Genomic DNA, 23,544 nt, shown 5'->3' on the forward strand with positions numbered 1-23,544 from the left:
AGAATTAAAGGTCGAGATCAGTTTGTAAACCTCAAAAAATGGTCATAACTTATATAGAAAATTAATAAAATAAAATACGCGTTGAATCGAAAGTGGACACGTAAAAGTGAATAGGAGATAAATATTTATGTCCTAATAACTAAAAATGGAAAAGGCATGTAGCTCGCGGGAAACCTATTTTGGTCATTTCACAATACTTAGCGTAACAAAAAGCTTTTTTCTTTTCTTTTCATTACATTTTCTCTTCTTCTTCTCAAACATTTTTTTCTCACTCTCCATTTTCTCTCTCTACACTTTCTCTCTCCTCTTCATCTTCTTCCTTGTTCGTGTTGTTGTTTTCAGTTTTGATTGAGGAAAATTTTGAACTCAGCAGAAAAAATTAGTGGGTGTAGTTTTTTTTTTTTTGGTGAATTTTGGTGTTATGATTCTTCTATGGAGTAAAACCCCGGAATTTCAATGACCGGAGTTAATCCTAAACGGAAGCTTGAAGATTATGCTGCCGACGAAGACGCTGTTTCATCGGAGCTATACTTAGTACACTCCGCCGTCAGGATGAGAAAAGACCAATTTGTCCTTACCTCTTTCACCGATTCTGCTCCACGTCATCATCAGAACAACAGCTCTGACTCAGCTTCATCATCGCTGCAACAGCTTCCGTCATCGTCATCTTCATCTTCATCGTCGGTGTTCACTCAGTCAACTAGGTTTCCGGGTCGTCTTCAGTTTTTTGTCAGGTTATTATCCCGCGGGAATACTTTGGTGCTTCAAGCTGAGTCTACTGACTCAGTAAAATCAATTCATGAGAAAATCCAGTTCATTACCGGAATGCCCATAACTGAGCAGAGATTAATATACAGAGGGAAGCAGCTACAGTGGGAGCAAACGTTAGCAGGCTGCGATATTCAAAATGATGCTGGATTGCAATTGGTTGGACGAATGCGGAGCACAGGGCATCCACAAGCATGGCAGCTGATAAATGACTTGGTTTCTCAGATATTTGATCTGTGTAAGAGTGGTAATCCTCGTCCTTCGAATCGTATAAAGACTAGACTGATTGAGTTTCTTACTATGACACCTCGAAATGCTACTGAAAAATCTGCCGAGCACCTTCAGATTTTCCTCTCTTCGTGCGCCCCGGCAGCTTTGGTAATGCTCTATATGTCTCAAGCTAAAGTGAACAAGGATACTGCTGATGAATCGATTCGTCAATTTATTAATTCGAGTAAGACTGTTTTGCCTAATCCTATATATACGCAATGTGCTCCTATAATTTTAGAATTCTGTAAGTTGCTTAGGGCGTCTGCTGGTGTTGATGATTCTTTATATGGTGTTTGTCGGAGTAGTTTAGGGGGTATTGTAGAGTCTGTTGGGGTTCTAAGTTGGGAGAGTAAGAAGACTGATGGTAAAGATGTAATGGAATTGCAAGACATTTTCCCATTTGTTCGCGAACTAGCAGCTAAGTTATCACAGGCTTTAGAATCAAGTGTGGGATCAGACATGGTAATGGGGCCTTCTTCGAGTGATGTGCGTGATTTTACTGCATTTATAGGTCCTATTATGAATTTGATCGGGGATCATGTAGCGATTTGCAGTCCAATCGCTTTCCCGTTGCAGGAGGAAGGCACCAGTGAGGAGGAAAGCAAAAGATTTGAGATGTTGTATTACAGACAGCAGATTAAATGTTTGCATGATATTTACTTTGATTTGCTTGAGAAATTAGAGCTATGTCTAAAGAAAATGGAAGAATCTTTAGCATTGAAAGAGAAAGGAGAAGGTGAGCCTCTTGTATCCGGGTGGTCCCAGTATTTTGCAATTCTGAAGGAGATAAATGCTATATCAAAACTTTATAAGGGCTCGGAGGATGAATTTTGGAATAGAATGAGGCATAGAAAAGTTTCATTGTGTTTTCTGATTATGAGATTTGCAAAACGATCTGAAGATCATCGGTGGATTTTGGAGCACAAGGAAGTGACTAATTTTGAGGTGAGGAGGTATCTAGCCATGATGATGCTTCCAGAAGTGAAGGACGAGTACGAGGAGCTTCACGAGATGCTCATTGACCGCGCTCAGTTGCTCTCAGAATCTTTTGAGTACATTGCACATGCAGATCCTGAGTCATTACGTGGTGGTTTGTTTATGGAGTTCAAGAGTGAAGAAGCTACGGGGCCTGGCGTCTTGAGGGAGTGGTTTTTCTTGGTATGTCGAGCAATCTTCAACCCTCAGAATGCACTGTTTGTTGCTTGTCCAAATGACCGCAGAAGGTTCTTTCCAAATCCAGGTAAGCTTTTCTTGCCTTTATTTTAAATTCATCTGACATTTTTTCTATATAAACTCTCAGATCTTCACATTTTGTTAGTGATTTCAAAGTTCTATGTGTGGATATTGTATTTGCATTTGACGTATTTGTACATTGCTCTAGTGGATTCAATGAATTGAACTTGCATTCCTAGTCTTTTTATGTAAAAATTGAACCGTAAAGACCCTTATTCTCTTTTTGAGAATTGAATAATGCTAAAACTGTTGAGAGTGGGATTTGAACTGTGAAGAACCCTATTCTTAAGTGTCTATTTCCTTGTTGTCATCCATTTAGTAAGGATTACCATTGCTTAGTGTTATTAAAAGTCATCACTTCGTGTCTTAAAGCGATGAAGCAATTAATCAAGGGGTTACCGCTTCATGGTTTAGGCTGTGTGTTTTAGATAAGTGTAAGACTTCACACAATGATATGTGAGGCTATCCTAATGAAAAGCAGTCTGTTCTTTGAATCTTTTTTGAGAATTAGTACTGTTGTATTCTTCAGCATTGAGAATGCTGGCCACCATCAAAAACATGTTACAAAGGAAAGTAGGCTCTAGCTTTACTTGAATCTTAACTTTGACGAGTTGGAATATTATCGTTATTGTTTATTGGATGTTTGAAATTAGTTGTTTTAATTGCAATTTGATCAATAGATTGCATGATAAATATGTGTTTGGTGATTTTTACTTGTATAACTTATACACTTTACTTCGAAGAAGTGTGTGCTTCGTCATGCTTTTTGCTTCAAGCCACATGAAGGCATGAACCCAATCGCTTTTTTGCCCTCAACTTATTTGTATGGTACATTATGTTTGGCAATGCCATCTTCTTCAGGTCATTCTTCACATCCTCTTCCTAGGTTGACCATATTGACTTTTTTGTGGTCGTACATGACCCACAACTAATGGATCCTATGTGTACAATTCCTTTGTCTCCTCCTCAACAAGTTCTGATTCAATCCTTCTTTTATTGCAAAGCTGTGTCCTCTACATAATTTTTGAAGGGCTATGAAGTGTTCGTTTTTATCGTAATCATCATCTTGGCATCTTTTAGAGTTTTCAATATTTGCTCTTATGCGTTTGTACTTTTTTTTCTTAAAATGGAGAAATCTCCAAGGACTAATAGCACGGTTTGAAACTCGATGGATGATGGGCCCACCCCTCTACCATTTTCCGTTCAAATACCAAGATTTTATATAGGTAGGGCTCAAACCCATAATGTGTGCATAACTCAAGCATCACTGATTGAGCTCTTATTGCTAGACTTAAGCCCCTTTTACATTTGTGTCGTCCCTGTAATGTAGTCATATCCTTAAAGTCCATTCGTATTGTATCAAACTCAAGGACTAGTTAGATAAAACTTCTGTGATAGTCAAGTTACACTTCGTATTGCATCAAATTCGATCTTCCATGGGAGGACCAAATACAAGGAAATCGACTTTGCTTTTGTTGGAGAAGAGATACACCAGAGACATAGTCATTAAAGTTTGTGAAATCAAATGATTATCTTGTAAAATTATTCACTAAGTCTTTCGTCAGTCCACAAATTAGTTATATATGTAAATAGGTAGGTAGTTACTATGTGGACCAATTTGTGTGAGGAGGTTAGACGTTCACTAGGCGAGCTAGTTGTCTTAATTTAGAATCTTTTAATCTTTGTTCAATACCCCCCCCCCCTCCTCTCTCTCTCGTTTTAGCAATTTTGACCTAAAATAGGTTTGAATTATCTTCAATAATTGCTGATTGATAACCTATGTATAATTTTCCAAATATTTGAAGGTGGGAGAAGGGCTTCTCCTGCCTGTCCAGGTCCTTATCTATGCGGAGAAACTAAAAGATTCCAGTATTTAATGTGTAGCTCATAATTATTTTCATTTAAACTTAAGGAGATTCAGCTATTTTGGCATCAAATCAATCAATTGCACCAATAAATAAGTTATTGGTAGGTATTTTAACATGCACTATCTAAATATTATTTGGTTTTCTTGATTTAGATACTCTTCTTGTCCTCTTCCTGATTTTCTTCTGAAGTCCCCATCTGGTTGTCTTCTGCGGGGAATCAGATAAATGCTGGGAAACATTGGTATAGAGCTCAACATTCTGGCTGATGGATGACCACACCGATCCTTAGCCGGCAAACTTTCTTAGACAAAGTTAGAAATTCATGGTCCACTTTTCTTTGTATTGCACTATAAATGGAGTACTTCCAAGTCATAGTATCATTTTCTTTTCTTTTTGAGATATGTGGTTAGACAAGCTGAATTTTCATTCATCATCACTGTTTCCATTTATTTGGATGAACTTGCAATGCCTATGTTTTGTTTGGAACAAATTTTTTATTTTGCAAGACATAGATACTACTCTTATTATTGGGGCCTTATTGACATTCTACATAATTTTATTGCAGCGTCGAAGGTGGACCCATTGCACCTTGAGTATTTTAGCTTCTCTGGCAGGGTAATTGCTTTGGCCTTAATGCATAAAATACAAGTTGGCATTGTCTTTGACCGCGTTTTCTTCTTACAATTGTCGGGCAAGAGTATTTCCTTGGATGACATAAGGGATGCAGATCCATTCTTGTACAGCAGCTGCAGGCAGATATTGGAGATGGATCCGGAGATGGTAGATCAAGATACTCTTGGTTTGACATTTGTTCGTGAAGTAGAAGAGTTAGGATCCAGGAAGGTTGTCGAGCTGTGCCCTAATGGGAAAAGTACCATGGTGAATAGTAAAAATAGGAAGCAGTATGTTGAGCTTCTTATTCAGCACCGCTTTGTCACATCCATTGCTGAGCAGGTAGCTCATTTTGCTCAAGGTTTTGCTGACATTATAACCACCGTAAGGCTCCAGAAATCCTTTTTCCAGAGCTTAAATCTTGAAGATCTTGATTGGATGCTCCACGGGAGTGAAACTGCTGTTTCTGTGGAAGACTGGAAAGCACATACTGATTATAATGGCTATAAAGAAAGTGATCCTCAAATATCTTGGTTTTGGAAGGTATGTTTTGTTTTTGGTCTTGCAGTCTGTACATTTCCTTTATTTGGAGACTTCATTTCTTTTCTTTCATCTCAGTCTTTCCTCTGTTAATATTCTGTATAGAAGCTTGGTTCTTTTCAAAGGTATTGCACCAGGCAAAAATCTATATTTTCTTCCTTCTTCTCTGTATGTGTTTACTTCTTTTCTGAGAAGGGAGATTTTTTTTTCCTGGTGGAAATGAGGGACCTTCCTGATATTTCTTTTTTGGTTTTCCTGAGAGATTCTGAATCAAATGGACACTGTTGAAGGAGAAACACTAAGGAAGAGGCTGTTTCACTTCTAAGCCTATTTATATCTCTAGATAATTTGCTTGAAACTCACTGTTTCTTTTTACTTTTGTAGTTTCTTAGCAAATTCTCTTTGACATATAATATAATAAACTCAATTAATATTAGGATAAGCTCCAGGGGCACCTTTGCTAAACCACTTAAGTTACAGATACCTAACCGTTTTGTGAAACTAAGAGACACCTTTGTTAGACTCTTTTGCTAAAAAGTGTGCAAGTGACTATGCTATGGCCAATATGCCCTTTGTGCTTAATAGTTGAAGACTATGTGAAAGAGATAGAAAGATCCAACTTCGGAACAAATTTAGTCCATCTTACAACTTATTCGTGCAAAATATGATGATTGCCTACATATGCCAGTAATTTTCAATGTGCAAATCTTGGAGTTCATATTAATAGAGAGAATACAAGCTTATATATATATATACTGGGTTATATAGCATGATCAAAAAAAATATATACTGGGTTATATATACACACACTAGGTTATATATATATGTGTGTGTGTGTGTGTGTGTGTGTGTTTAATAACCATGTGTACGGGCCAATTTGTGTGCATTTCGACTAATTCCATGGGGTACCTGCCAGCAACACGTAATTATGTTCCTAAAGGCTAGGACAACAAGGAAGAAATCACCTAGTATTTTGTCTGTGCTGGGATTTGAACCTTCATTGATCTGTAGGCATTTTAATATGACATGTTAGACTAGGCATTTCCACTTATCTAGAAGAAGGTACTTCCATTAATTTTCTTTTTCTTTTTACCTTTTAGTATAAGGTCTGGATTTATTGAAGTTAATATATAATTAAGCGTTAGCCAAAGATGCTTGTAAAAGGAACTAGAATTTTGGCTTCTAAAGTTAAACGTGTGTGAGAAAAAGATATGCATAATTAGTGAATAGTTGCTTAGTTTAGAAGGGTATTTTGGTTGTGATTTTCTCATTTTGTGCAACATCGACAACTTTCAGACACTTTGACTAGATAGGGTCATACATAGGTGTGTCAAATAGCACTAAAAAGCTTAGTTGGATCCTTTTTTTAAAAAATAAGGGCGAGGGATATCCAATATAGGCAATCTAGAGGGGTTGTCGTCCTTTTTACTCTAAAATATGATTTAACTATGATTTTAAGCTCTATGATATTCTCTATCTTGTCTATACTAGGATGGTAAAAATGATAACCTTTGATATTCCTTTGATGCTCGAGTATGAGAAGGTAATGGAAAACAAACAAAAAGTTCCATAAACAGTTGTTCGTAGTCTTCTTTGATTGCTCAATGCTTGGATAGAGAGAAGCAATTACTTTTTGGAATTGGTTTATCTTTTTATTCTCCAGAAATTCCAGCATGGAGCAAATTTAGAGGCTAATATTAGGATGTGGACCTGTTGCCGCCCTTGGCTCACACCTTTATCATATTTGTAGGTGGAATAAGAATTAACAATGAAGAACGGTTGGTTTCTGTGAAGAGCATTTTGCAGGCTAAAAACTAAATGCTTTGATTCTGGTTATAGGAAATAATCAATGAAAGCAACTCTAACAAGCTTTACCCCGCTGTCGGCTGTGCTGTTTGGAGAGGTTGCAATCTTTTGATTTTGATCATCTGTAGTCATCATGGAGACATTATGTCACCTCATCTGCCATTCTACAAAACTTAAGAAACGATTTTTCTTTTGAGAGGTGCAAAATTTTGTTCAAGTAGATAATCAAATAAGTTGAACAGTGCCATATGATAAGTCTTATTTATTCTGCTCCGACAAGTCTATAGTTTGAGCATACATGCACATCTAGAGCTACCCTCCTTTTGCATTTAGTAGTGTCGTGTTTTTGCATTTCACTTTCTGTGAGTCTGAATTGGGTAATAAGCTACGCAAGAATCCATTATAACATGCTCCTGGGGCTTGGATTACTGCAATTTTCTGTAGAAGATGGGTGGAGAAAGGAAGCAAACAAAGTATCTGGTGGTCAATTGATATAAGTCCTGGATTTCCTAATTGTTCTTGTGAGGATGAACCTCGATTTATGAGATTTGATTCATACCAATTTAAAATATGTTTTCTTTCATTCCTGCAGATTGTTGGGTGCATGACAGCTGAGCAGAGAAAGGTTCTCCTCTTCTTTTGGACTTCAATAAAGTATCTTCCCGTCGAGGGTTTTGGAGGTTTGGCCTCCAGGCTTTACATCTACAAAACCAGAGAGTCAAATGATCGTTTGCCTTCTTCACACACGTGCTTCTTCCGCCTATGCTTTCCTCCTTATCCATCCATGGATGCCATGCAAGATCGCCTTCACATTATCACCCAAGAGCATGTAGGTTGCAGCTTTGGTACGTGGTGACATCATCGATCTTTTTGGACCTGAATCAGACTGCACATAAGTTATGTAATCAACTTGTACATATGTATAGCGTATGCTCCTATCTGGAACTTGACTTTGGTAAGTTTTTTTCTAGTTGGTTTAAATGGTGGAAGGTTGTAGTTTATTCTCACCTTAATTTAACTTTTATACAGGTATAATATCTGTTAATAAAAAAAATGTAAGAAGGGTCAAGTTTTTTCTTTTAACTTCTAATTATATTTCTCATGTGTGTGTGTTGTTTATATCTGTAAAGCTCAGTTGTTGTTTTTTTTCAATCTTTGTCATGCTAAAAACAGCATGCCTTGGGAAGTGATTGTAATATTGCCCTCTCCTTTTATTTAGATAACAAATGTACTATATTTGTATTGTGAGTACAGATTTGATTGGCATTTCACTTCTTTTATGGTTGAAATCATCAACTTTTCTTGATATGCCAGACACCATCTGGACTTAATGTTACTAATCTGTGAAGAATGGTACTACATCTACAACATGTATTAATAAAGGTCATAGATACTCATTACAATAATCGAAATGCAATAAGCCGGTCTAGATATCACTGTTAAAAAAAAAGAAGAAAAAACACAATAGACAAAAAGATATACAAATCCTTTTATTATCATTCATAGCTGAAGTTACATTATGTCTAATCCGATCTAATCATATCTTCTTAATATTTTTTTGATCTACCTCTTTTGAAATCATGATCTACCTCTCCTGAAACCATCCATAGCCAACTTTTGAAAAATGGTACTACTTTTTTTTCCTTGAAAGTGAGCCAATAGCATTGGTTTTGTAAGAATGGGAAAGCACAAAGTTGTTGGATTTATCTCTTCTTGTTTTTTGATTTGAAAAAAGTGGTTCAAGCCTCTTATTTTCATTTTTTGAATCTCGAGATTCATGAATCAGAATCTTAATTCATATAGATACAAATGGTTCAACGAGACTGGGCAAAAAGAGAGATGAGGCATTCACTAATTTTTAGATATTCAGACTTAATATTTCGAAAAAGTGATATGATAAATGGATATATTACACAAATTAAAGTAGGATAGTTGAAAAACAAAAGTACCATGAGAAAGTTATATTATATCATATCATATAGAGAGATGCATATAATGAGGCTCTTAGAGTTGCTATAGTATTCGATATATCCACAAGATGAGTGTTGTATAAATATGAATACTAAGAAAGAATATATGATCATACGAAAATTAAAATGACCGACGATAGAAGGTTTAACTTGTAAGTAGCACATGAAAGATTAAATAAGAGGTTGCTTAAAATGATTTGATCATGTTCCATGTCAACTTTTAGATGCATACTTACTAGTTTTTATTTGTATGTAATATTGAGTTGATCTAATTTCTAAGTAGAACGATATGATAAATAAGGATATGGCTTAATGATGAATAGTCGTGAAAATTTTAGAAATAATAGATAAACTTTTCTCATTTATTAAATCTTTGGTAAGGAGAATTACCTAAAACATATACTAATAAAAGCTTGTAGATATTCATTATAATAATCGAAATGTATTAAGCTGATTTCGATATCACCGTTATTAAAAAGAAAAAGAGAAAGAAAAAACACAATAGACAAAAAGATATACTAATCTTTTTATTATTATTCGAAGATAGACTCCATCCCCACCCCCCACCCCACCCCCAAACCACAAACCAAAGACCAAAGACACAAGGATATATGCATTACAACAAACATATTCCTTCATTTTAGTTACCATACTAAATAATACTAATAATAATATACAAAACCTTAACTTAAAATATTAAAACATCACCCCCCAAACCCCTACCCCACATTATTCACCAATTTTACTCTTCAATCTTCTCAACTTGTTCAACAACTGGTGCATCAACAACTTTTTCCTCATCTTCTTTTGCCTCAGTCTCCACTTCAACTTTTTCATCATCTGTTGCAAAAAAAAAAAAAAAAGAAATTATAAAACAATGTATTTTATTTACTTTATAAATAAATATAAATATGACTAAAACATTGTCTTATTTAACAATGTGAAACTTTTTACAGGATTAAACAAGTCTTTCCCTATCACACACACTTATCGGTATCCATTGTCTGGTGCTCATAGATCAAATCTACTTAAACAACTTAAAGACTCGATCGTAAAAAAAAATATATTTAATTTAATAACAAATCATAAAGGTAATTTTATAAAAAAAAATTAAAATATTTTTATCTTACCAATAACTTCAGGTTCTGCACCCACTGTTTCCTCTGCCAAAACAGAGTCTTCTGTTTTCTCTTCAGCCACTGTTTCCTCAACAGCTGGAGCTGATTTCTCTTCTTCTGGTTCTGATGCTGGTGCTGGTGTTGGTTCGATTACGGTATCTTCCACAGTGGGGACCGCTTTTTCTTCGACTAAAGCGGTTTCTTCTGCTGGCGTTGGTACTGGTGCTGGTGCTGTTTCTTCTGCAACGGGGGCTACTTCCTCGGTTTTGATTGTTTCTGGTGTGATCTTCGCCTCGATTTCAGCTGGAACAGTTACTACTTCTGGGGCGGGTGCGGATTGAACCTTCGTAACAAAAAAAAATAAACGCGGTGAAAAAATAGAAGTAGTATTACTAGCATTGACATGAAAAAAATTATGAGTACATAATTAACATACGAGTTCTGACGAACTCAGTAACTTCAGACTCTGTATATATATTAAGAAATTCATTAAATCTGTAACGTTTATTTAATTTGTAAACTTGTATGAGTTTGACTACAAGTTCAGAACTCATAAACATTAAATCATGAATCTGCTTCTTCTGGTTAGAATACGCAGAAAAAACGCGTGGTATTGAGATGAGGTAGGAGATTCAATACTCGAATGAAAGCAAAATCAAAATCAAATCGATTTAATCATACAAAGAGAAAAAATCATATAAATTGAAAACAATTTTTAAAGAAAATGAAAAGAGAAAAATGTACCTCAACAGTGGCCATTTTTGGAAATTGAAACAAACAAGATGTGAAGAAAATTAAAAGATGAAAAAAGGGAGCAAATGTGTTTTTGATTGTAAGAATGGTTATGAGAAATGAAGAATATAGAGAGCTATTTATAGGGAAATAAAATGTACAATATTTAATGAAATTAATATAAAAATAAAAATAAAGATTCTTTTAAAAAAAAAAAAAAAAGTGAAAAGAAGAATATTGAGGGATATACAAAAATGACATCTCATATCAACTGACATAAAAGGCTAGGACAAATTTTGCATGTCTAGTTGTTAATATTTTTATTCTTTGTTCAATTTATTTATCTGAATTTAATTTAATACAAAATTCAAAAAATTGAATTTTTTCTTAAATCTTATAGTTTTAAATCAGAAACATGTAGAATGTAAGAAATATTCGTTAATTTTATAATCTAAACATGACACATTAACGTTTAAATTTGATCGATGTCAAATAAAAGGAGAAAGATATATCATTTTTAAAATAGATTAAAAAGAAAAAGTAACGGATGTTATTGAATAATTAATCCATTTATCTCAAAATTATTCTATGAATCAAGAATTTAAATGTTATAAATTTTGAAATGTATATTTAACTCGGTTCGTCCTTAATTTTGTCATTCAAACATATTATATGTGTATATATAATTTAATGGGAAACTTATATAAATATGCTATAATAAAAAAAAAAAAATTATCATTTATAGCAATAACATTTTTTTTTCACTTGACCACTTTTAATTCATTTATAATACATGTTTAATACATATTTATGAAGTTAAATTTATTATTCAAACATAATTACAAGTTTTAATGATGGATAATACATTTATCACACATTTAATACACTTATAATACAATGTGACAATTTTTTACCAAACAAACATAATATATTTCAAAAACAATTATAATTCAAATATATTACATACATAATTCACTTTTAATACATATTACAACTTTCTCACAATATTACTATAAATAAAAAATAAACAAAATAGTATCACTAAAATCAGTAATTATTTTAAAAAATATATAATTCATGTAATTTTTCCTAATTTTTTAATCTTGGAACATTGTTATGATATTCATATTGAGTTTGCCTCTAACTTGAGGCATGATACGATAAAAAGAAAAGTTACTCATAAATTCATCGTTAATCTATCGATAAATATATTTTATAGTTGAATAAGATTTTTTTGATAATAATTCATTGCTAAGTGCTTTATTTTATTTTTTTTAGAGATGGTTAAACCCATGCTTTATGATTTATTGGAAATGACAAATCCACATGGTGTTGGAGGCCATTTTCTATAACAACAATCATATCTTTTTCTTAAATTAAATTATTTTGTGTTTTGTGTAAAGTCTAGTATGTAGGACTATCATGCTTTCATGTTCTTCTAATTAATCATAAATAATTACACTAGCTACGTACTATTTTTTGTTTCTTTGGTTTTGTTGCAATTTGGTCCCTTGGTGGATCTACCGCAGTTTATTGAGGATATGATTTTAGATAGGAATGTGTGAAGGACACGAATTTAAGTTAGAAGATTGTAGGTAAGAGTGTGTCCATATTAGTACGTATAAGAGTGTTTTATCTTGTTGCACTTACTAGTAGTCGTAGAATTGCTCTCGAGTTTAATTTCTTGTTTGTCGATTTCTGCGACTATCTATTATTTCGTGTTAGTTTGTACTAGTACAACTACGTCCCTAGTTATTATTTTGTAACTATTCATTGTATATTTTTTTTTTCATTAAGTCTTTTTCTAGACTATTTTTAATTTGAACTGATGGTCTACTGGAAACAACCTCTCTCATTCACCTGTAAAGTAAAAGTAAGATCATCGTACACTCTACTTTCTCTAGATCGAAAATATATTAGATATATATATATATTCGATATATTTCGATCTAGGGAAGATAGAATGTACGACGATGATATATAGGAAAAAAGTTATCTTGATGCAATTTTCTATGAGTATTATTGGATCATGGAAAGTGTTGGCCATCATGAAAAGCCATGCAAACTAAATTACTACCCAACCCTTCGTCTACGGCATGCAACAATCATTCACCCTCTTACAACCTAATTAAAAGTAAATAAATAAAAGCTTAATAGTACATCGTCGCCCTATTAAATTTGTCAGAATATTTTATTTAAACCGTTCAAATTAAGTCACGTTCCATTTGAATATTTCAATTACTCTTAGATACAAATTTCAGAAGAAAAAATTACAAATCTTTTCATTTGTCTATTAACTATAGGTAGTTGAGCTAACCACAAAACTATATGTCATATTTCTTTAATTTTTACGCATCAGTCTCAAGTAGAAAATATCTGGCATTTTACAAGACAAAAAATGTGTAAAATTTAAAAAAATATATATATATATTTTATGTGATTAAATTAACAACCTGATTAATCGACCAATAAAAACAAACACAAATCTTAAAAATTTAAATCAATTTATTTTTATTAGAAGTTGAAATGTTCATGTCATTATCATATTGTATTATTTGTATACGTCCATATTAAAGATTCATATTGGGAAAAATGGTCATTAACGTTAAGAGGGGACACTAGGCCGGCGCTTATTCAACCCCCACTCACAAATTGTGATCATTAACAACCCCAAACTTCTTTAACTCGTCGGGATCTGGGTTAATTTATACACATCTCGATTAATTATACATATTGATATTGAGTATATTGAGTTACGTTGTGTATCGTAGTTTGAATAGATAAAAAAATCACCTAATATTTTGTATTTAATTATTTTTTAAGTGAAATGATGTCAAATCGTAAGTTTTTACTACATTGCCCCTAATTTCAAAACTAATTTCAAAAAATTTGAGTGTTTTTTTACTCTAATATAGAACTAAACTAAACGTTCTTAAGAATTCACACTATTCTGAACTTAGAAAACCGATAGAATTCTAGGATTCCTCCTGGAAGAGATGTAACAGATAAAATTATTGACATGTAGCAAGAGGTTACAACTTCACATGTTCAAACTGTGAAAACAACGTAAAATTCTCGTGATTTGATTCTTTCCTGAATCACGCAGACGATCACAGTGTCCCAAGTTTCAAACTATGAAAATAACGGAAATACGACGCTTTTCTGAATCTCGCACACAATTACAATTTCCCATATTCATACCATAAAAATAACGTAAAATTCTCGTGATTCGGTCCTTTCCTAAATTCCGCCCATAACATTGTCCTATTTGGACTATGCAAAAACAACATGAATAATCTGACGTGGCAACTTTTATTTTTATTAAATTTTATAGTAAAGTTCATAAAACTATGTGGGACCCATCAAACCGCCCTTTCTAAAGATGCTTAGATCAAGTGGGTCCCTTAGAGCTTTTCAGGTATAAATCAGTGGGCCATGGGCCCCACTTGCTTTTTTGCCACGCTGGAATTATGTCATTGCCACCTAGATCTATGATCCCTAAAATTTAAATTTCATTAATACTACTTTTTTTTTTTAGAATTATTTAAATAGACTAAAACACTTTTTATCTTTTTTTCTTTTAAAAAAAATATATAATTAAAATCTTTTTTATTATTTATTTTAAAGATTTGTTGATATAGTTACAAAAGTTTGATTTAAATCGATGACTTACGCTTTATTATAGTCTCTTGACAATGATGAAATTTCTTTTTAGTGATTAAATGAAAATATGTATTAATCGAATAAACTAGGGGGAACAGACTAATAGTGCGTAAATCATAAATGGTACTCCATTTGTTTCATTTTACGTGGCACTTTCTGAATTTTGAGATTTAAACAAGTCTATCTTTTATCGTAAATTTTATATGGATCTTTTAAATATTTTGAAATATCAATTATTGTGACTTATAGTACTTCTGACGTAATTTACAAATATATAAATTTCATTTCAAAATAAATTGAAGATTCTATGCGTAAATTTTCGATTAAATTTAAACTGTTTAACTCATGAAAAATAAAAAGTACCATATAAATTGAAATCGGAGTACATAGATTAAATTGTGAAGTACTCCTAATGAAAAGTAGCAAGTATCATAAGAGAAGAAGGGAAAAAGCTCAAATATGGTATCAAACTTTCAGAAAAGGGTCATTTGTATCATCAGTTAAAAGTTTGGCTTATTTATGCAATTACCGTTAAATAAAAGACTCATTCATGCCATTATTTTTTAACGGTGATTTTGCAAAACCATTTTTAACACGTGGCCAATTCTTTTAATTAAAAAAATCATCTCTAAAAAAATTGAATTAATTTTTTTTTGATTTTTTTTATTAAATAAATTGATGACATGGCCGAATTATAATTGGCCATGTCATCAATTTTTTTTATAAAAAAATTAAAATTTTGAATAAAAATGAATTATTTTTTTGATTTTTTTAATTAAAAAAAAATTGATGATATGGCCGAATTATAATTGGCCACGTGTCAAAAATGGTTTTTACCAGACCACCGTTAAAAAATAATAGCATGAATGAGTATTTTCTTTAACTGTAATAACATAAATGAGCCACACTTTTAACTGATAACATAAATGAGTTATTTTTGAAAGTTTAATGATATATTTGAGTCTTTTCACAAAGAAGAATATACTCCTTGAACAATTATAATTTCAAAAATAGAACTTTTAAATATCTGTAATACTATAATGATTTTAGATTTCTTAAATTTTTTTAGAATGTGTATTTAAAAAAAAAACTTTCTAAAAATCAAGTTTGTCTATATACTTATTAGATAACTATAACAATAATAATTACGTCACGATCTCAATCAGTCTTTTATAGATAAATTCGTCTCAATTCCAATTAAACTAGGTTGACTCGATTATAAATCATTATACCTTAGTCCAAATATAATAACAATAATAATAATTACGTTTCAATCCTGATCAAAACTTGATCGGTGTATATACAATTCCAATTAAATTTTGTCGATACACAACTGCGATCAGTCCCAATGGAATTTAGCTCAAAACTTGAGATATCCATAAGTTAGATCCAAACAACACCATTATAATAAATGAAAGACAAAAGAACATATAGCTCAATGTCTAACCCAAAATTAACCAGAACTATTCCAATGAGTCCTCATGTGGTGACCAAAAAGGTGAACCTATGGCAAATAACATGAGTATTTTGTATTGTATCGAATACACATACACACACAATAGCGATCTAACTACAGATTTTGATTCCGATGGGGATAACTATGATCATGATAGTTGCGATGACGTAGGCACGGGTATCAACGTCGAAGCAACTATGCAACAAAATTGGAGTCATAGCAGAGATAACAAAAACTCAGTTTTAAGTTCACAATTTTCATTTGTGGTCTCTAGTAGAAAAATATCATAAATCAAATCAAAATCAAAATGATTAATCATCAAAGCTTACAGTCACTAACTTGCACCCAAAATTATAGAGTTTGAGAAATTTCAAAACTATTACTACATGAAAGTGGCAGCAAATTCACCAATTTTGGTCAAGAGAAAAAGAAGTTACTATGACAAGCATCTTGGCTTTTGAACAATGTATAACGTATTCAGCAACGATGACCACATGCATCCAGAAGAAGCTCGATCAGCAAGCAAAATGCTGCATATCCAAATACGAAATAACGCCACCACAGATCCTCATTTCACAAGTTTCCGCAAGACTGATTCAGCTCGCTGCTCGAATTTAGGGAGCACCCAATCATGCTGAACGATGTCTAGTCCGTCCTTTTCTGCTCCCAAAGTCTGTAGAAGAAAATTAACAGCCATAAACGCAGAGCAAGATAGAATAGGAGAAGTGCAATTTGTTCACAAAACAGACATCGTCAAATAATTAGTTTTCCTGGTCCTGTTCAGCTGTGATTGATTTCAAATCGCTAGCAGTGCAATATCCATTAGCCAAGGTGCCACTCAGTGAAGTAGGCATATAAGGATAGATTCAAGATTTTGTCAGGACCAATTTCTCCATAATGAGTGAGTTCAAGCCAAAAGGAATCTAGTTTCAGGGTGGCAGAGAAATGCAACGGGGAAAAACTAAGGACGAAAGGCTGATACGAACTAAATATTTCTTGGTCCCATAGGGAACTTTTAAAGAACTACGCACAAAATGTTAACATTTTAAGGTGAGAATACGGAAGTTAGTTTGGTCTTTGATTAACATAATATGTGCAGAATATCAATGGAGAAATTTGATTACAAGCGTGTAGCCTAAGAGAATTTTACCTTGCTGGGGTCCATACCAAATCCACTCATTTGCATCATGCGTTGAGTATCATCAGTTGCTGCATCGAATATCGATATAAATAGTTTAAATTGGGAAAAATAAAACCAAGTGAACGGTTCTCTGGAATTAAAACTTCTCAATATACATTAAAAACAGAAATTATTGGCCACGTCTCGACCCTTGACATCTACTTGTGAAAAAAGAAATTACACAAACTTCTACAGAAACTACTGACCATTTTCTTCTCCAAGAATGAGGCTGAACAAACCCCTTAATCCGAACAGATTGAGGAAATACCTGAGCAGTTCCGTAGAAAGTATAAGATACAGCAAATTGCCTATTACAAAACGTAGCTTTAAAAACACTAGTACTTTAGAAGATCAAAATTAAGTCATGAATGCTAATGTTTACCATGAACGACTGCTGACGTAACTGACATCAACAGTGCTTAGATCAATGCCATTTTGCAACATGGCCCTGAACCTCTGAGTTAATGGAAAAGGTATCTTCGCTGAAACAACACCCGAATTTATGTGAGTTGATATAAGAAGGAAAACACAATATAAAGTTTCACATTCAAGATAAGAATGCACTATTGCAACCGAGATTTTAATATTGACGAAGAAAATAAGGAATTCATATATTGGGAAAAGGAATACCTGCTACAAACCCAGAGAAGAAGAAGTTGACCCATGCAAATGTAAGAGTCTGACAACATGGAGGATACACAAGAAAGTAGTTAGATTCACAAATTATTATATATCATCAACGTTCAATCGATTATTGTGAAAAATATCTTAGCTGATGAATTAGTAGTATAATACCTGAGGGATTATCATTGACAGATTCTTCTTCATCATATCCATAGCCATGTTCGGGTCAGAGAACATTTGTGCCTGTGGATTCGCAGCTTGGCCCTTGGGCACATGGAGTAATCCATTTTCCTGCATTGTTGTATTTGTAACTAATTTTTCCTACGAAACCTAAGGCCCTCCATCAATGGATTCAACTAAACATGTTCTTACAGCTAGTACCATGTAATTGCTGACAAGTGCACTACTGGACAAGAGTTGTATTTTCAGGTTTATTAATTTTCTTAAATAAAAAACCTCATACACCAACCTATTTAGTTATTCAAGTTGAAAACAAATGGTATACAACACTCAGATACTTCGGGGCCAATTCCTAATTATTTCTTTTACTTCTTAAAGTACAATTGTTTATGTTATCCAATGGACACCAACAAAATTATTGTAAAGTACAGTCAGCTTTCAACAAAGTTGAATCTCCAGTTCCCTTATTTGACCAACCCCTTCGATTCCCTTGAAAAGAGAACTATGAGAAGCCTCTGTCAATATGTGTATGCAATGCATAGATGTTGATGTTCTTTTTGATATGTGATGGTAAACTATTGTCTTTTAGTAGCTTACAACAATTTAAATTGATAATATAAATACCTATATGTATTTTAGTAACTACTTTAAATATATTATAGTAAAGAAGTCCACATAAATAAATACAAAATGATACTCATACACAAACCATGTCCCCATATTTTTTTCAAAATTTGTGTACGCAGAAGTGTTTCTACCAGTCTCTTTGCATCAATTAAAAAAGACATTCAAATTCAACCAAATAAACTTCAGTGTTGAACATAGATCATGTTCACCTCCACTCCACCAATCAACAATTACTAGCTTCCATATTCTTCACTTAAAGTACCTTATCATCATTCTAGGCAATAATTAGCTAGTTTTCACTAGTAACCCAACTATTTAACCTCCTTGTTGTACAACTCTTCTGCATCTTAACTACTAGGCCAACAAGAGGTAAGTGTAGTAAAGGACGCCTGAAACACACTATCAAACAACAAAAGGCAGAATCATTGTGGTCTAATTGCATATACTTCTATAGTCTAATGTGGTCTTCCCAAAATGGTGTTCATGCTCCTCACTAAGAATCTTTCTCATCAACTAATCATCAGTTGTTAAAACTTAAACATCATACTACCTCAAAAATCAAGCAGACCCAACTTTTATCTTGATAACACCTCAAACTTGTAAAAAAGTGGCCTTTACAACAGGTTTCCAATCCATTTTCTTCCAAAAACACTACTTCAAGCTTCGTTCTTGCTTTAGGTACGAGTCAAACCAAAACAATCAGATCAGGATAGGAGCATTCAGTATTACATTTATGCATTTATAAGAGGCTGCTATAACACATGTAATAGCAAAAAGACCTTGAGAGCTTCTCATGTTTGATTTCATAGCCAAAAAACCGAAAGGACAATGGATAACTTGCACCAACCATCTTGGTCCAGTTTTAACCAGCACCCTCCTTAACCACTCTTTCCAGATTTCTGTACCTCTCTCCTACTACCCCTCATCTTCCCTAAGTTATCAAAGTTCCAATCCATCTTACTTAACTCAACTTTCATAACTTTTCCACCATCTAATCATGCTTTATTCATTTTAAGAAAAAATAAACATGTTCAACTTGTAAGATGAATTCTCAATTTCTACAATCAAGCTTATAGAAATATCAATATCAAACAATCTTCTTCACTAAGCAAGCAAATAAACAACAAATATTTCGTTAAAAATACAAAGTTGAACCTCATTGCTGTAATAAGCTTTCCTTGCACGAAAAGATTTAGCTGGAATATAATTAGCCCCAGCTCTCAAATTCCTTGCCCTAATTATCACTTGCCTGAAATCAAAAAACTTAAAAAAATCAGCAGGACAAAAAAAAAACTAAAATTCGTTAAAACCCAATAGAAATAGCTTAGAAAAGAACCCTTCTTTGACGATTTTAGGATCAGGTATTTGAGAAGAACCCTTCATAAGCTTTGAGACAAAGTAACGAAGTACTCCAATTAGAACCATAACCACTGATAATGGAATCAATACCCAGTCTCTAATGGCGGTATCCAATACCAAATCTTCCGCCATTTTCGCCTTCGATAGATCTCTCTCTTTCTTCTTCGATCGAATTTGGGATTTCTCTCTTCGGATCTTTTGCTCAGCTAATTTTGGAGAATGATGTTTTGTTCTTCTTATTGGGCTGATAATGGGCCATAAACTAATATATGGGCTGATTTATGCAAATGTGAAAGAAAAATTACGCGACGTGACAAATATTTAGATCGTATTTACGATAACGTATTGTATCAAATATACAATATATACAATATATAAATGTGTTCGATATTCGTTTGATTTAATTGATATCTGCCCAATATAATTGATAGTTGCGGTTTGAATACGACCCTTTCATCTGATATAATTGTTCTTGATACAACTAATATCCGTTGATACAATAACTATAGCTATGTCTCGTAAATAGACAAAATTATAGCGATATTTCGTAGTTATCATCTTCTCATATAATGTTAGACTTGGGTTCAGTGTTTATTTATATATTGTTCAGATTTATCTAGAGGTAGAGTTAAGTGGGGGTTCGTGAATTCAGATGAACTCAATAGTTTTTTTGTAGATCGTATATTTATATTAAAAAAGTTATATATATATATATATACACACACATAAAGTTGTCTCGTTTTGGACAAATTTTTAAATTTTGACTTTTATGTGACATATTTAAAATTTTCTTTACCTCGTTAAACTATGAGTCAAATCAAAATTATATATAAAAATTAAAACAAAGGGAGTAATTCATTATATATTATTCTCGACCATGTAAGCTTGTTGTATAGTTCCTTTATTTTGATTTATTTGTCTTACTTTCTTTTTAATATATTTCCTTTTTGGATAACTTTACATTTCTAACTTTCCGCATTACATGTTTAACACCTACAATCCAAAAATCTTTTAAACCCCGTAACAAGTAAATAAAGATCAAGCAAATAAATTGAAACGATTGATTTTTCATATGACATGTTTAAGATGATACTATCCAAAAATTTTCTTAAATCTTATAATTTTTTATCAAATAAGTCATTATCAGACAAACAAATTGAAACGTTTTACTTTCTACGTGACATATTTAAGATCATATGATCCAAAAATATTCTCTAATTTTCTAAAACTCCATGTTTGAGTAGTCAAAAGTCCGATAAATAAATTGAAACATCACACTTTTCACATGACATGTTTATTATCATATGATAAATCTTATCGTTTTTATTTTCTTAAACTTTGTATTAAATTAGTCAAAAATCATACAAACATATTGAATAGTCTTACTTTTCACATGACATGTTTATAATAATACGATACAAACTTTTTTTTTTAATTTTTTTTTAACTCGAGTCGAAGTCAGACAACCAAATTAAAACCGTATTATTTTAATTCTTCAATATGAAGAAGTCAAATGGTAGGTTCTTATTATAATTTGTTTGTTCTTCCTTCATGGAATCCCTTGTAAAGAAAACCTTCATGAACTCACCACCATTCCCTTTCTCCTTCTTTTTCTCCTTTTATTATTTCTCATTTTCTTCAGTTTAATCCTCAACAATTCAAGGATCACCACATTACCCCAATTATTTCTCCATATTTCTCTCTGTGTCTTTCATCTATTGTTTTTTTCTTCTTGTCTTTTTCTTCTTACTTGCATTATCCTTTCTGGGTATTTGTTTTCTTGGTATTCTTCTTTTTCCTTCATTTTCACTCATCCTAACCATTTTTCTATGACCCCATTTTCTTGTTTTTCAATAAAAAGAGATTCTTTTTTATTGGGTCTCTGAGTTTTGGGCTTTTCTTGATGTTCTGATTGAACAAGACTAAGTAGCCCCTTTTTGTTCTTTTTATTTCTTGTCAAGAATTGTCCTTTTTGGAATTTTGGCTGTTGGGGTTTGTTTGAAATTCCCAAAAAAAAGAGAAAGAAGAAGAAGTAGCAGCAGCAGCAGCAGCAATGCATTCTGATAAGGAGGGTAAAGGGGGAACTGCAACTCCAATTGCTGAATCTGATTCTGAGATTGAGCATGAGCCTGGTGAGAAAAATGTCAGCAGGCAAATGAGTGAGAGTTCTCTTTACACTACTGAGGATGAGGAAGAAGATGAAACTCATAATAAGATTGAGTTGGGACCACAATGCACTCTCAAAGAACAATTTGAGAAGGATAAGGTGCTTCTTTCCCTCCCCCTGAAATTCTTTTTTTTTTAGTATGATAATGATATGGAATGATCTAGCTGGTTGTTACGTATTGTTTCATAATTATTGTGGTGTATTCTATGGTACTGTATTGTTTTGATGTGTACAATGTTTGGATGACGATATAGAATGAGCTTAATGGTTGTTATGTATTGTTTCATGATCGATCGTACTGTGTTGTATTGTATGATATTGTATTGTTTAATGTATACAATGTTTGGATGACCATGATATGGAATGAGCTTACTAGTTGTTACGTATTGTTTCATGATGTATCATATTGTGCTGTATTGTATGATATTGTATTGATTTAATGTATACAATGTTTGGATAACAATGATATGGAATGAGCTTACCGATTGTTATGTACCGTTTCATGTTATATCGTATTGTATGATATTGTATTGTTCTAATGTATACAATGTTTGGATGACAATGATATGGAATGAGCTTACTAGTTGTTACATATTGTTTCATGATGGATCATATTTTGTTCTATTGTGTGATACCGTTTTGTTTTAATGTATACAATGTTTGGATGACGATGATATGGAATGAACTTACTAGTTGTTACGTATTATTTCATGATATATCATATTGTTTTGTATTGTATGATACTGTATTGATTTAATATATACAATGTTTGGATAATAATGATATGGAATGAGCTTACCACCGGTTGTTATGTAATGTTTCATGTTGTATCATATTGTGGCGTATTGTATTGTTAAAATGAATACAATTGCTGAATAGATTGTATCATTATCTGTTATATAATGTTACATATCAACAATTTAAAATATAAATCTGTAAGAGAAGTAGTTTACCAGGTAGAGGTAATATAAAAAGGTAAGATAAGGATAAAATAGGACTATTAAATAATAAGTGAAGAAAGGTAACAACGCAATCACACCATATTGGTTATTATGCAATATGAGACTTTTCGTCATTACCTACTGATGAATTTAACGATATGATATAGTAAACTTAATACAATAGGTAATAACAAGCTTCATATAACCAAATCCCAATTTGTTGGGACTTAAGGGGTAGTTGTTGGTGTTGTAAAGATTGCATTTTTCTGTCTTTCCCATTTATATATGGGAAATTAACTTGGGTATCTGTCCATCCAAAACATATATAAATAAATAGCCTATAGATTTATAATTTAGTGCATAATATATGTGCACTGGCTAGCGGCTGTAATTATTTTTGACCGAGCGGCCAAATGTAATAATCCCCCCC

General features: G+C 32.7%; 4 protein-coding genes across 5 annotated transcripts in view; 2 read left to right on the top strand and 2 right to left on the bottom strand.

The window, feature by feature from the left end:
- The first annotated feature begins 239 nt into the window (after positions 1 to 239).
- LOC107020838 (E3 ubiquitin-protein ligase UPL5) lies at positions 240 to 8,331 on the top strand. 2 transcript variants are annotated; one of them, XM_015221351.2, is made up of 3 exons: positions 240 to 2,278; positions 4,705 to 5,294; positions 7,690 to 8,331. In XM_015221351.2, exons 1-3 carry the CDS (start codon positions 457 to 459, stop codon positions 7,951 to 7,953), a joined length of 2,676 nt encoding a protein of 891 aa, XP_015076837.1. In that variant the 5' UTR covers positions 240 to 456; the 3' UTR covers positions 7,954 to 8,331. The 2 variants fall into 2 exon arrangements, with proteins under 2 accessions (XP_015076837.1, XP_027772993.1); XM_027917192.1 differs by lacking the exon at positions 7,690 to 8,331 and adding an exon at positions 7,042 to 7,629.
- A 1,136-nt stretch (positions 8,332 to 9,467) lies between these two features.
- On the bottom strand, positions 9,468 to 11,050 carry LOC107018767 (induced stolen tip protein TUB8-like). The gene is made up of 3 exons (XM_015219332.2): positions 10,930 to 11,050; positions 10,198 to 10,528; positions 9,468 to 9,907 (listed from the first exon to the last, which is right to left on the bottom strand). Exons 1-3 carry the CDS (start codon positions 10,942 to 10,944, stop codon positions 9,810 to 9,812), a joined length of 444 nt encoding a protein of 147 aa, XP_015074818.1. The 5' UTR covers positions 10,945 to 11,050; the 3' UTR covers positions 9,468 to 9,809.
- Positions 11,051 to 16,344: 5,294 nt separating this feature from the next.
- Positions 16,345 to 20,245, bottom strand: LOC107020850 (ER membrane protein complex subunit 3). Its single transcript, XM_015221369.2, has 8 exons — positions 19,984 to 20,245; positions 19,803 to 19,896; positions 18,012 to 18,131; positions 17,847 to 17,895; positions 17,599 to 17,698; positions 17,423 to 17,484; positions 17,187 to 17,245; positions 16,345 to 16,709 (listed from the first exon to the last, which is right to left on the bottom strand). The coding sequence occupies exons 1-8, from the start codon at positions 20,136 to 20,138 to the stop codon at positions 16,605 to 16,607; spliced, it is 744 nt and encodes a 247-aa protein (XP_015076855.1). The 5' UTR covers positions 20,139 to 20,245; the 3' UTR covers positions 16,345 to 16,604.
- Positions 20,246 to 21,552: 1,307 nt separating this feature from the next.
- The window catches only part of LOC107018768 (rho GDP-dissociation inhibitor 1-like), a 5,755-nt gene continuing 3,763 nt past the window's right edge, over positions 21,553 to 23,544 (top strand). The window contains exon 1 of the mRNA XM_015219333.2: positions 21,553 to 22,272. Coding sequence (XP_015074819.1) covers positions 22,060 to 22,272 — 213 coding nt within the window. The 5' untranslated portion in view covers positions 21,553 to 22,059. The remainder of the gene's footprint in view (positions 22,273 to 23,544) is intronic.

The sequence above is a fragment of the Solanum pennellii genome, chromosome 5, assembly GCF_001406875.1.
Source record: "Solanum pennellii chromosome 5, SPENNV200".
In the NCBI taxonomy this organism is placed as follows: Eukaryota; Viridiplantae; Streptophyta; class Magnoliopsida; order Solanales; family Solanaceae; genus Solanum; species Solanum pennellii.

Excerpts from the sequence above, each read along its gene's own strand:
- LOC107020850 (XM_015221369.2), bottom strand. The coding sequence starts at position 20,138 with ATGGCGGAAGATTTGGTATTGGATACCGCCATTAGAGACTGGGTATTG. Across the intron at positions 18,132-19,802 it reads AAGCTTATTACAGCAATGAG|GAAAATGGATTACTCCATGT; the intron begins GTTCAACTTTGT and ends ACAACAATGCAG. Across the intron at positions 17,485-17,598 it reads TACGTCAGCAGTCGTTCATG|GTATTTCCTCAATCTGTTCG; the intron begins GTAAACATTAGC and ends GGAACTGCTCAG.
- LOC107018767 (XM_015219332.2), bottom strand. Across the intron at positions 9,908-10,197 it reads TGCAGAACCTGAAGTTATTG|ATGATGAAAAAGTTGAAGTG; the intron begins GTAAGATAAAAA and ends TTTTTGCAACAG.
- LOC107020838 (XM_015221351.2), top strand. The coding sequence starts at position 457 with ATGACCGGAGTTAATCCTAAACGGAAGCTTGAAGATTATGCTGCCGAC. Across the intron at positions 2,279-4,704 it reads AAGGTTCTTTCCAAATCCAG|CGTCGAAGGTGGACCCATTG; the intron begins GTAAGCTTTTCT and ends ATTTTATTGCAG. Across the intron at positions 5,295-7,689 it reads AAATATCTTGGTTTTGGAAG|ATTGTTGGGTGCATGACAGC; the intron begins GTATGTTTTGTT and ends TCATTCCTGCAG.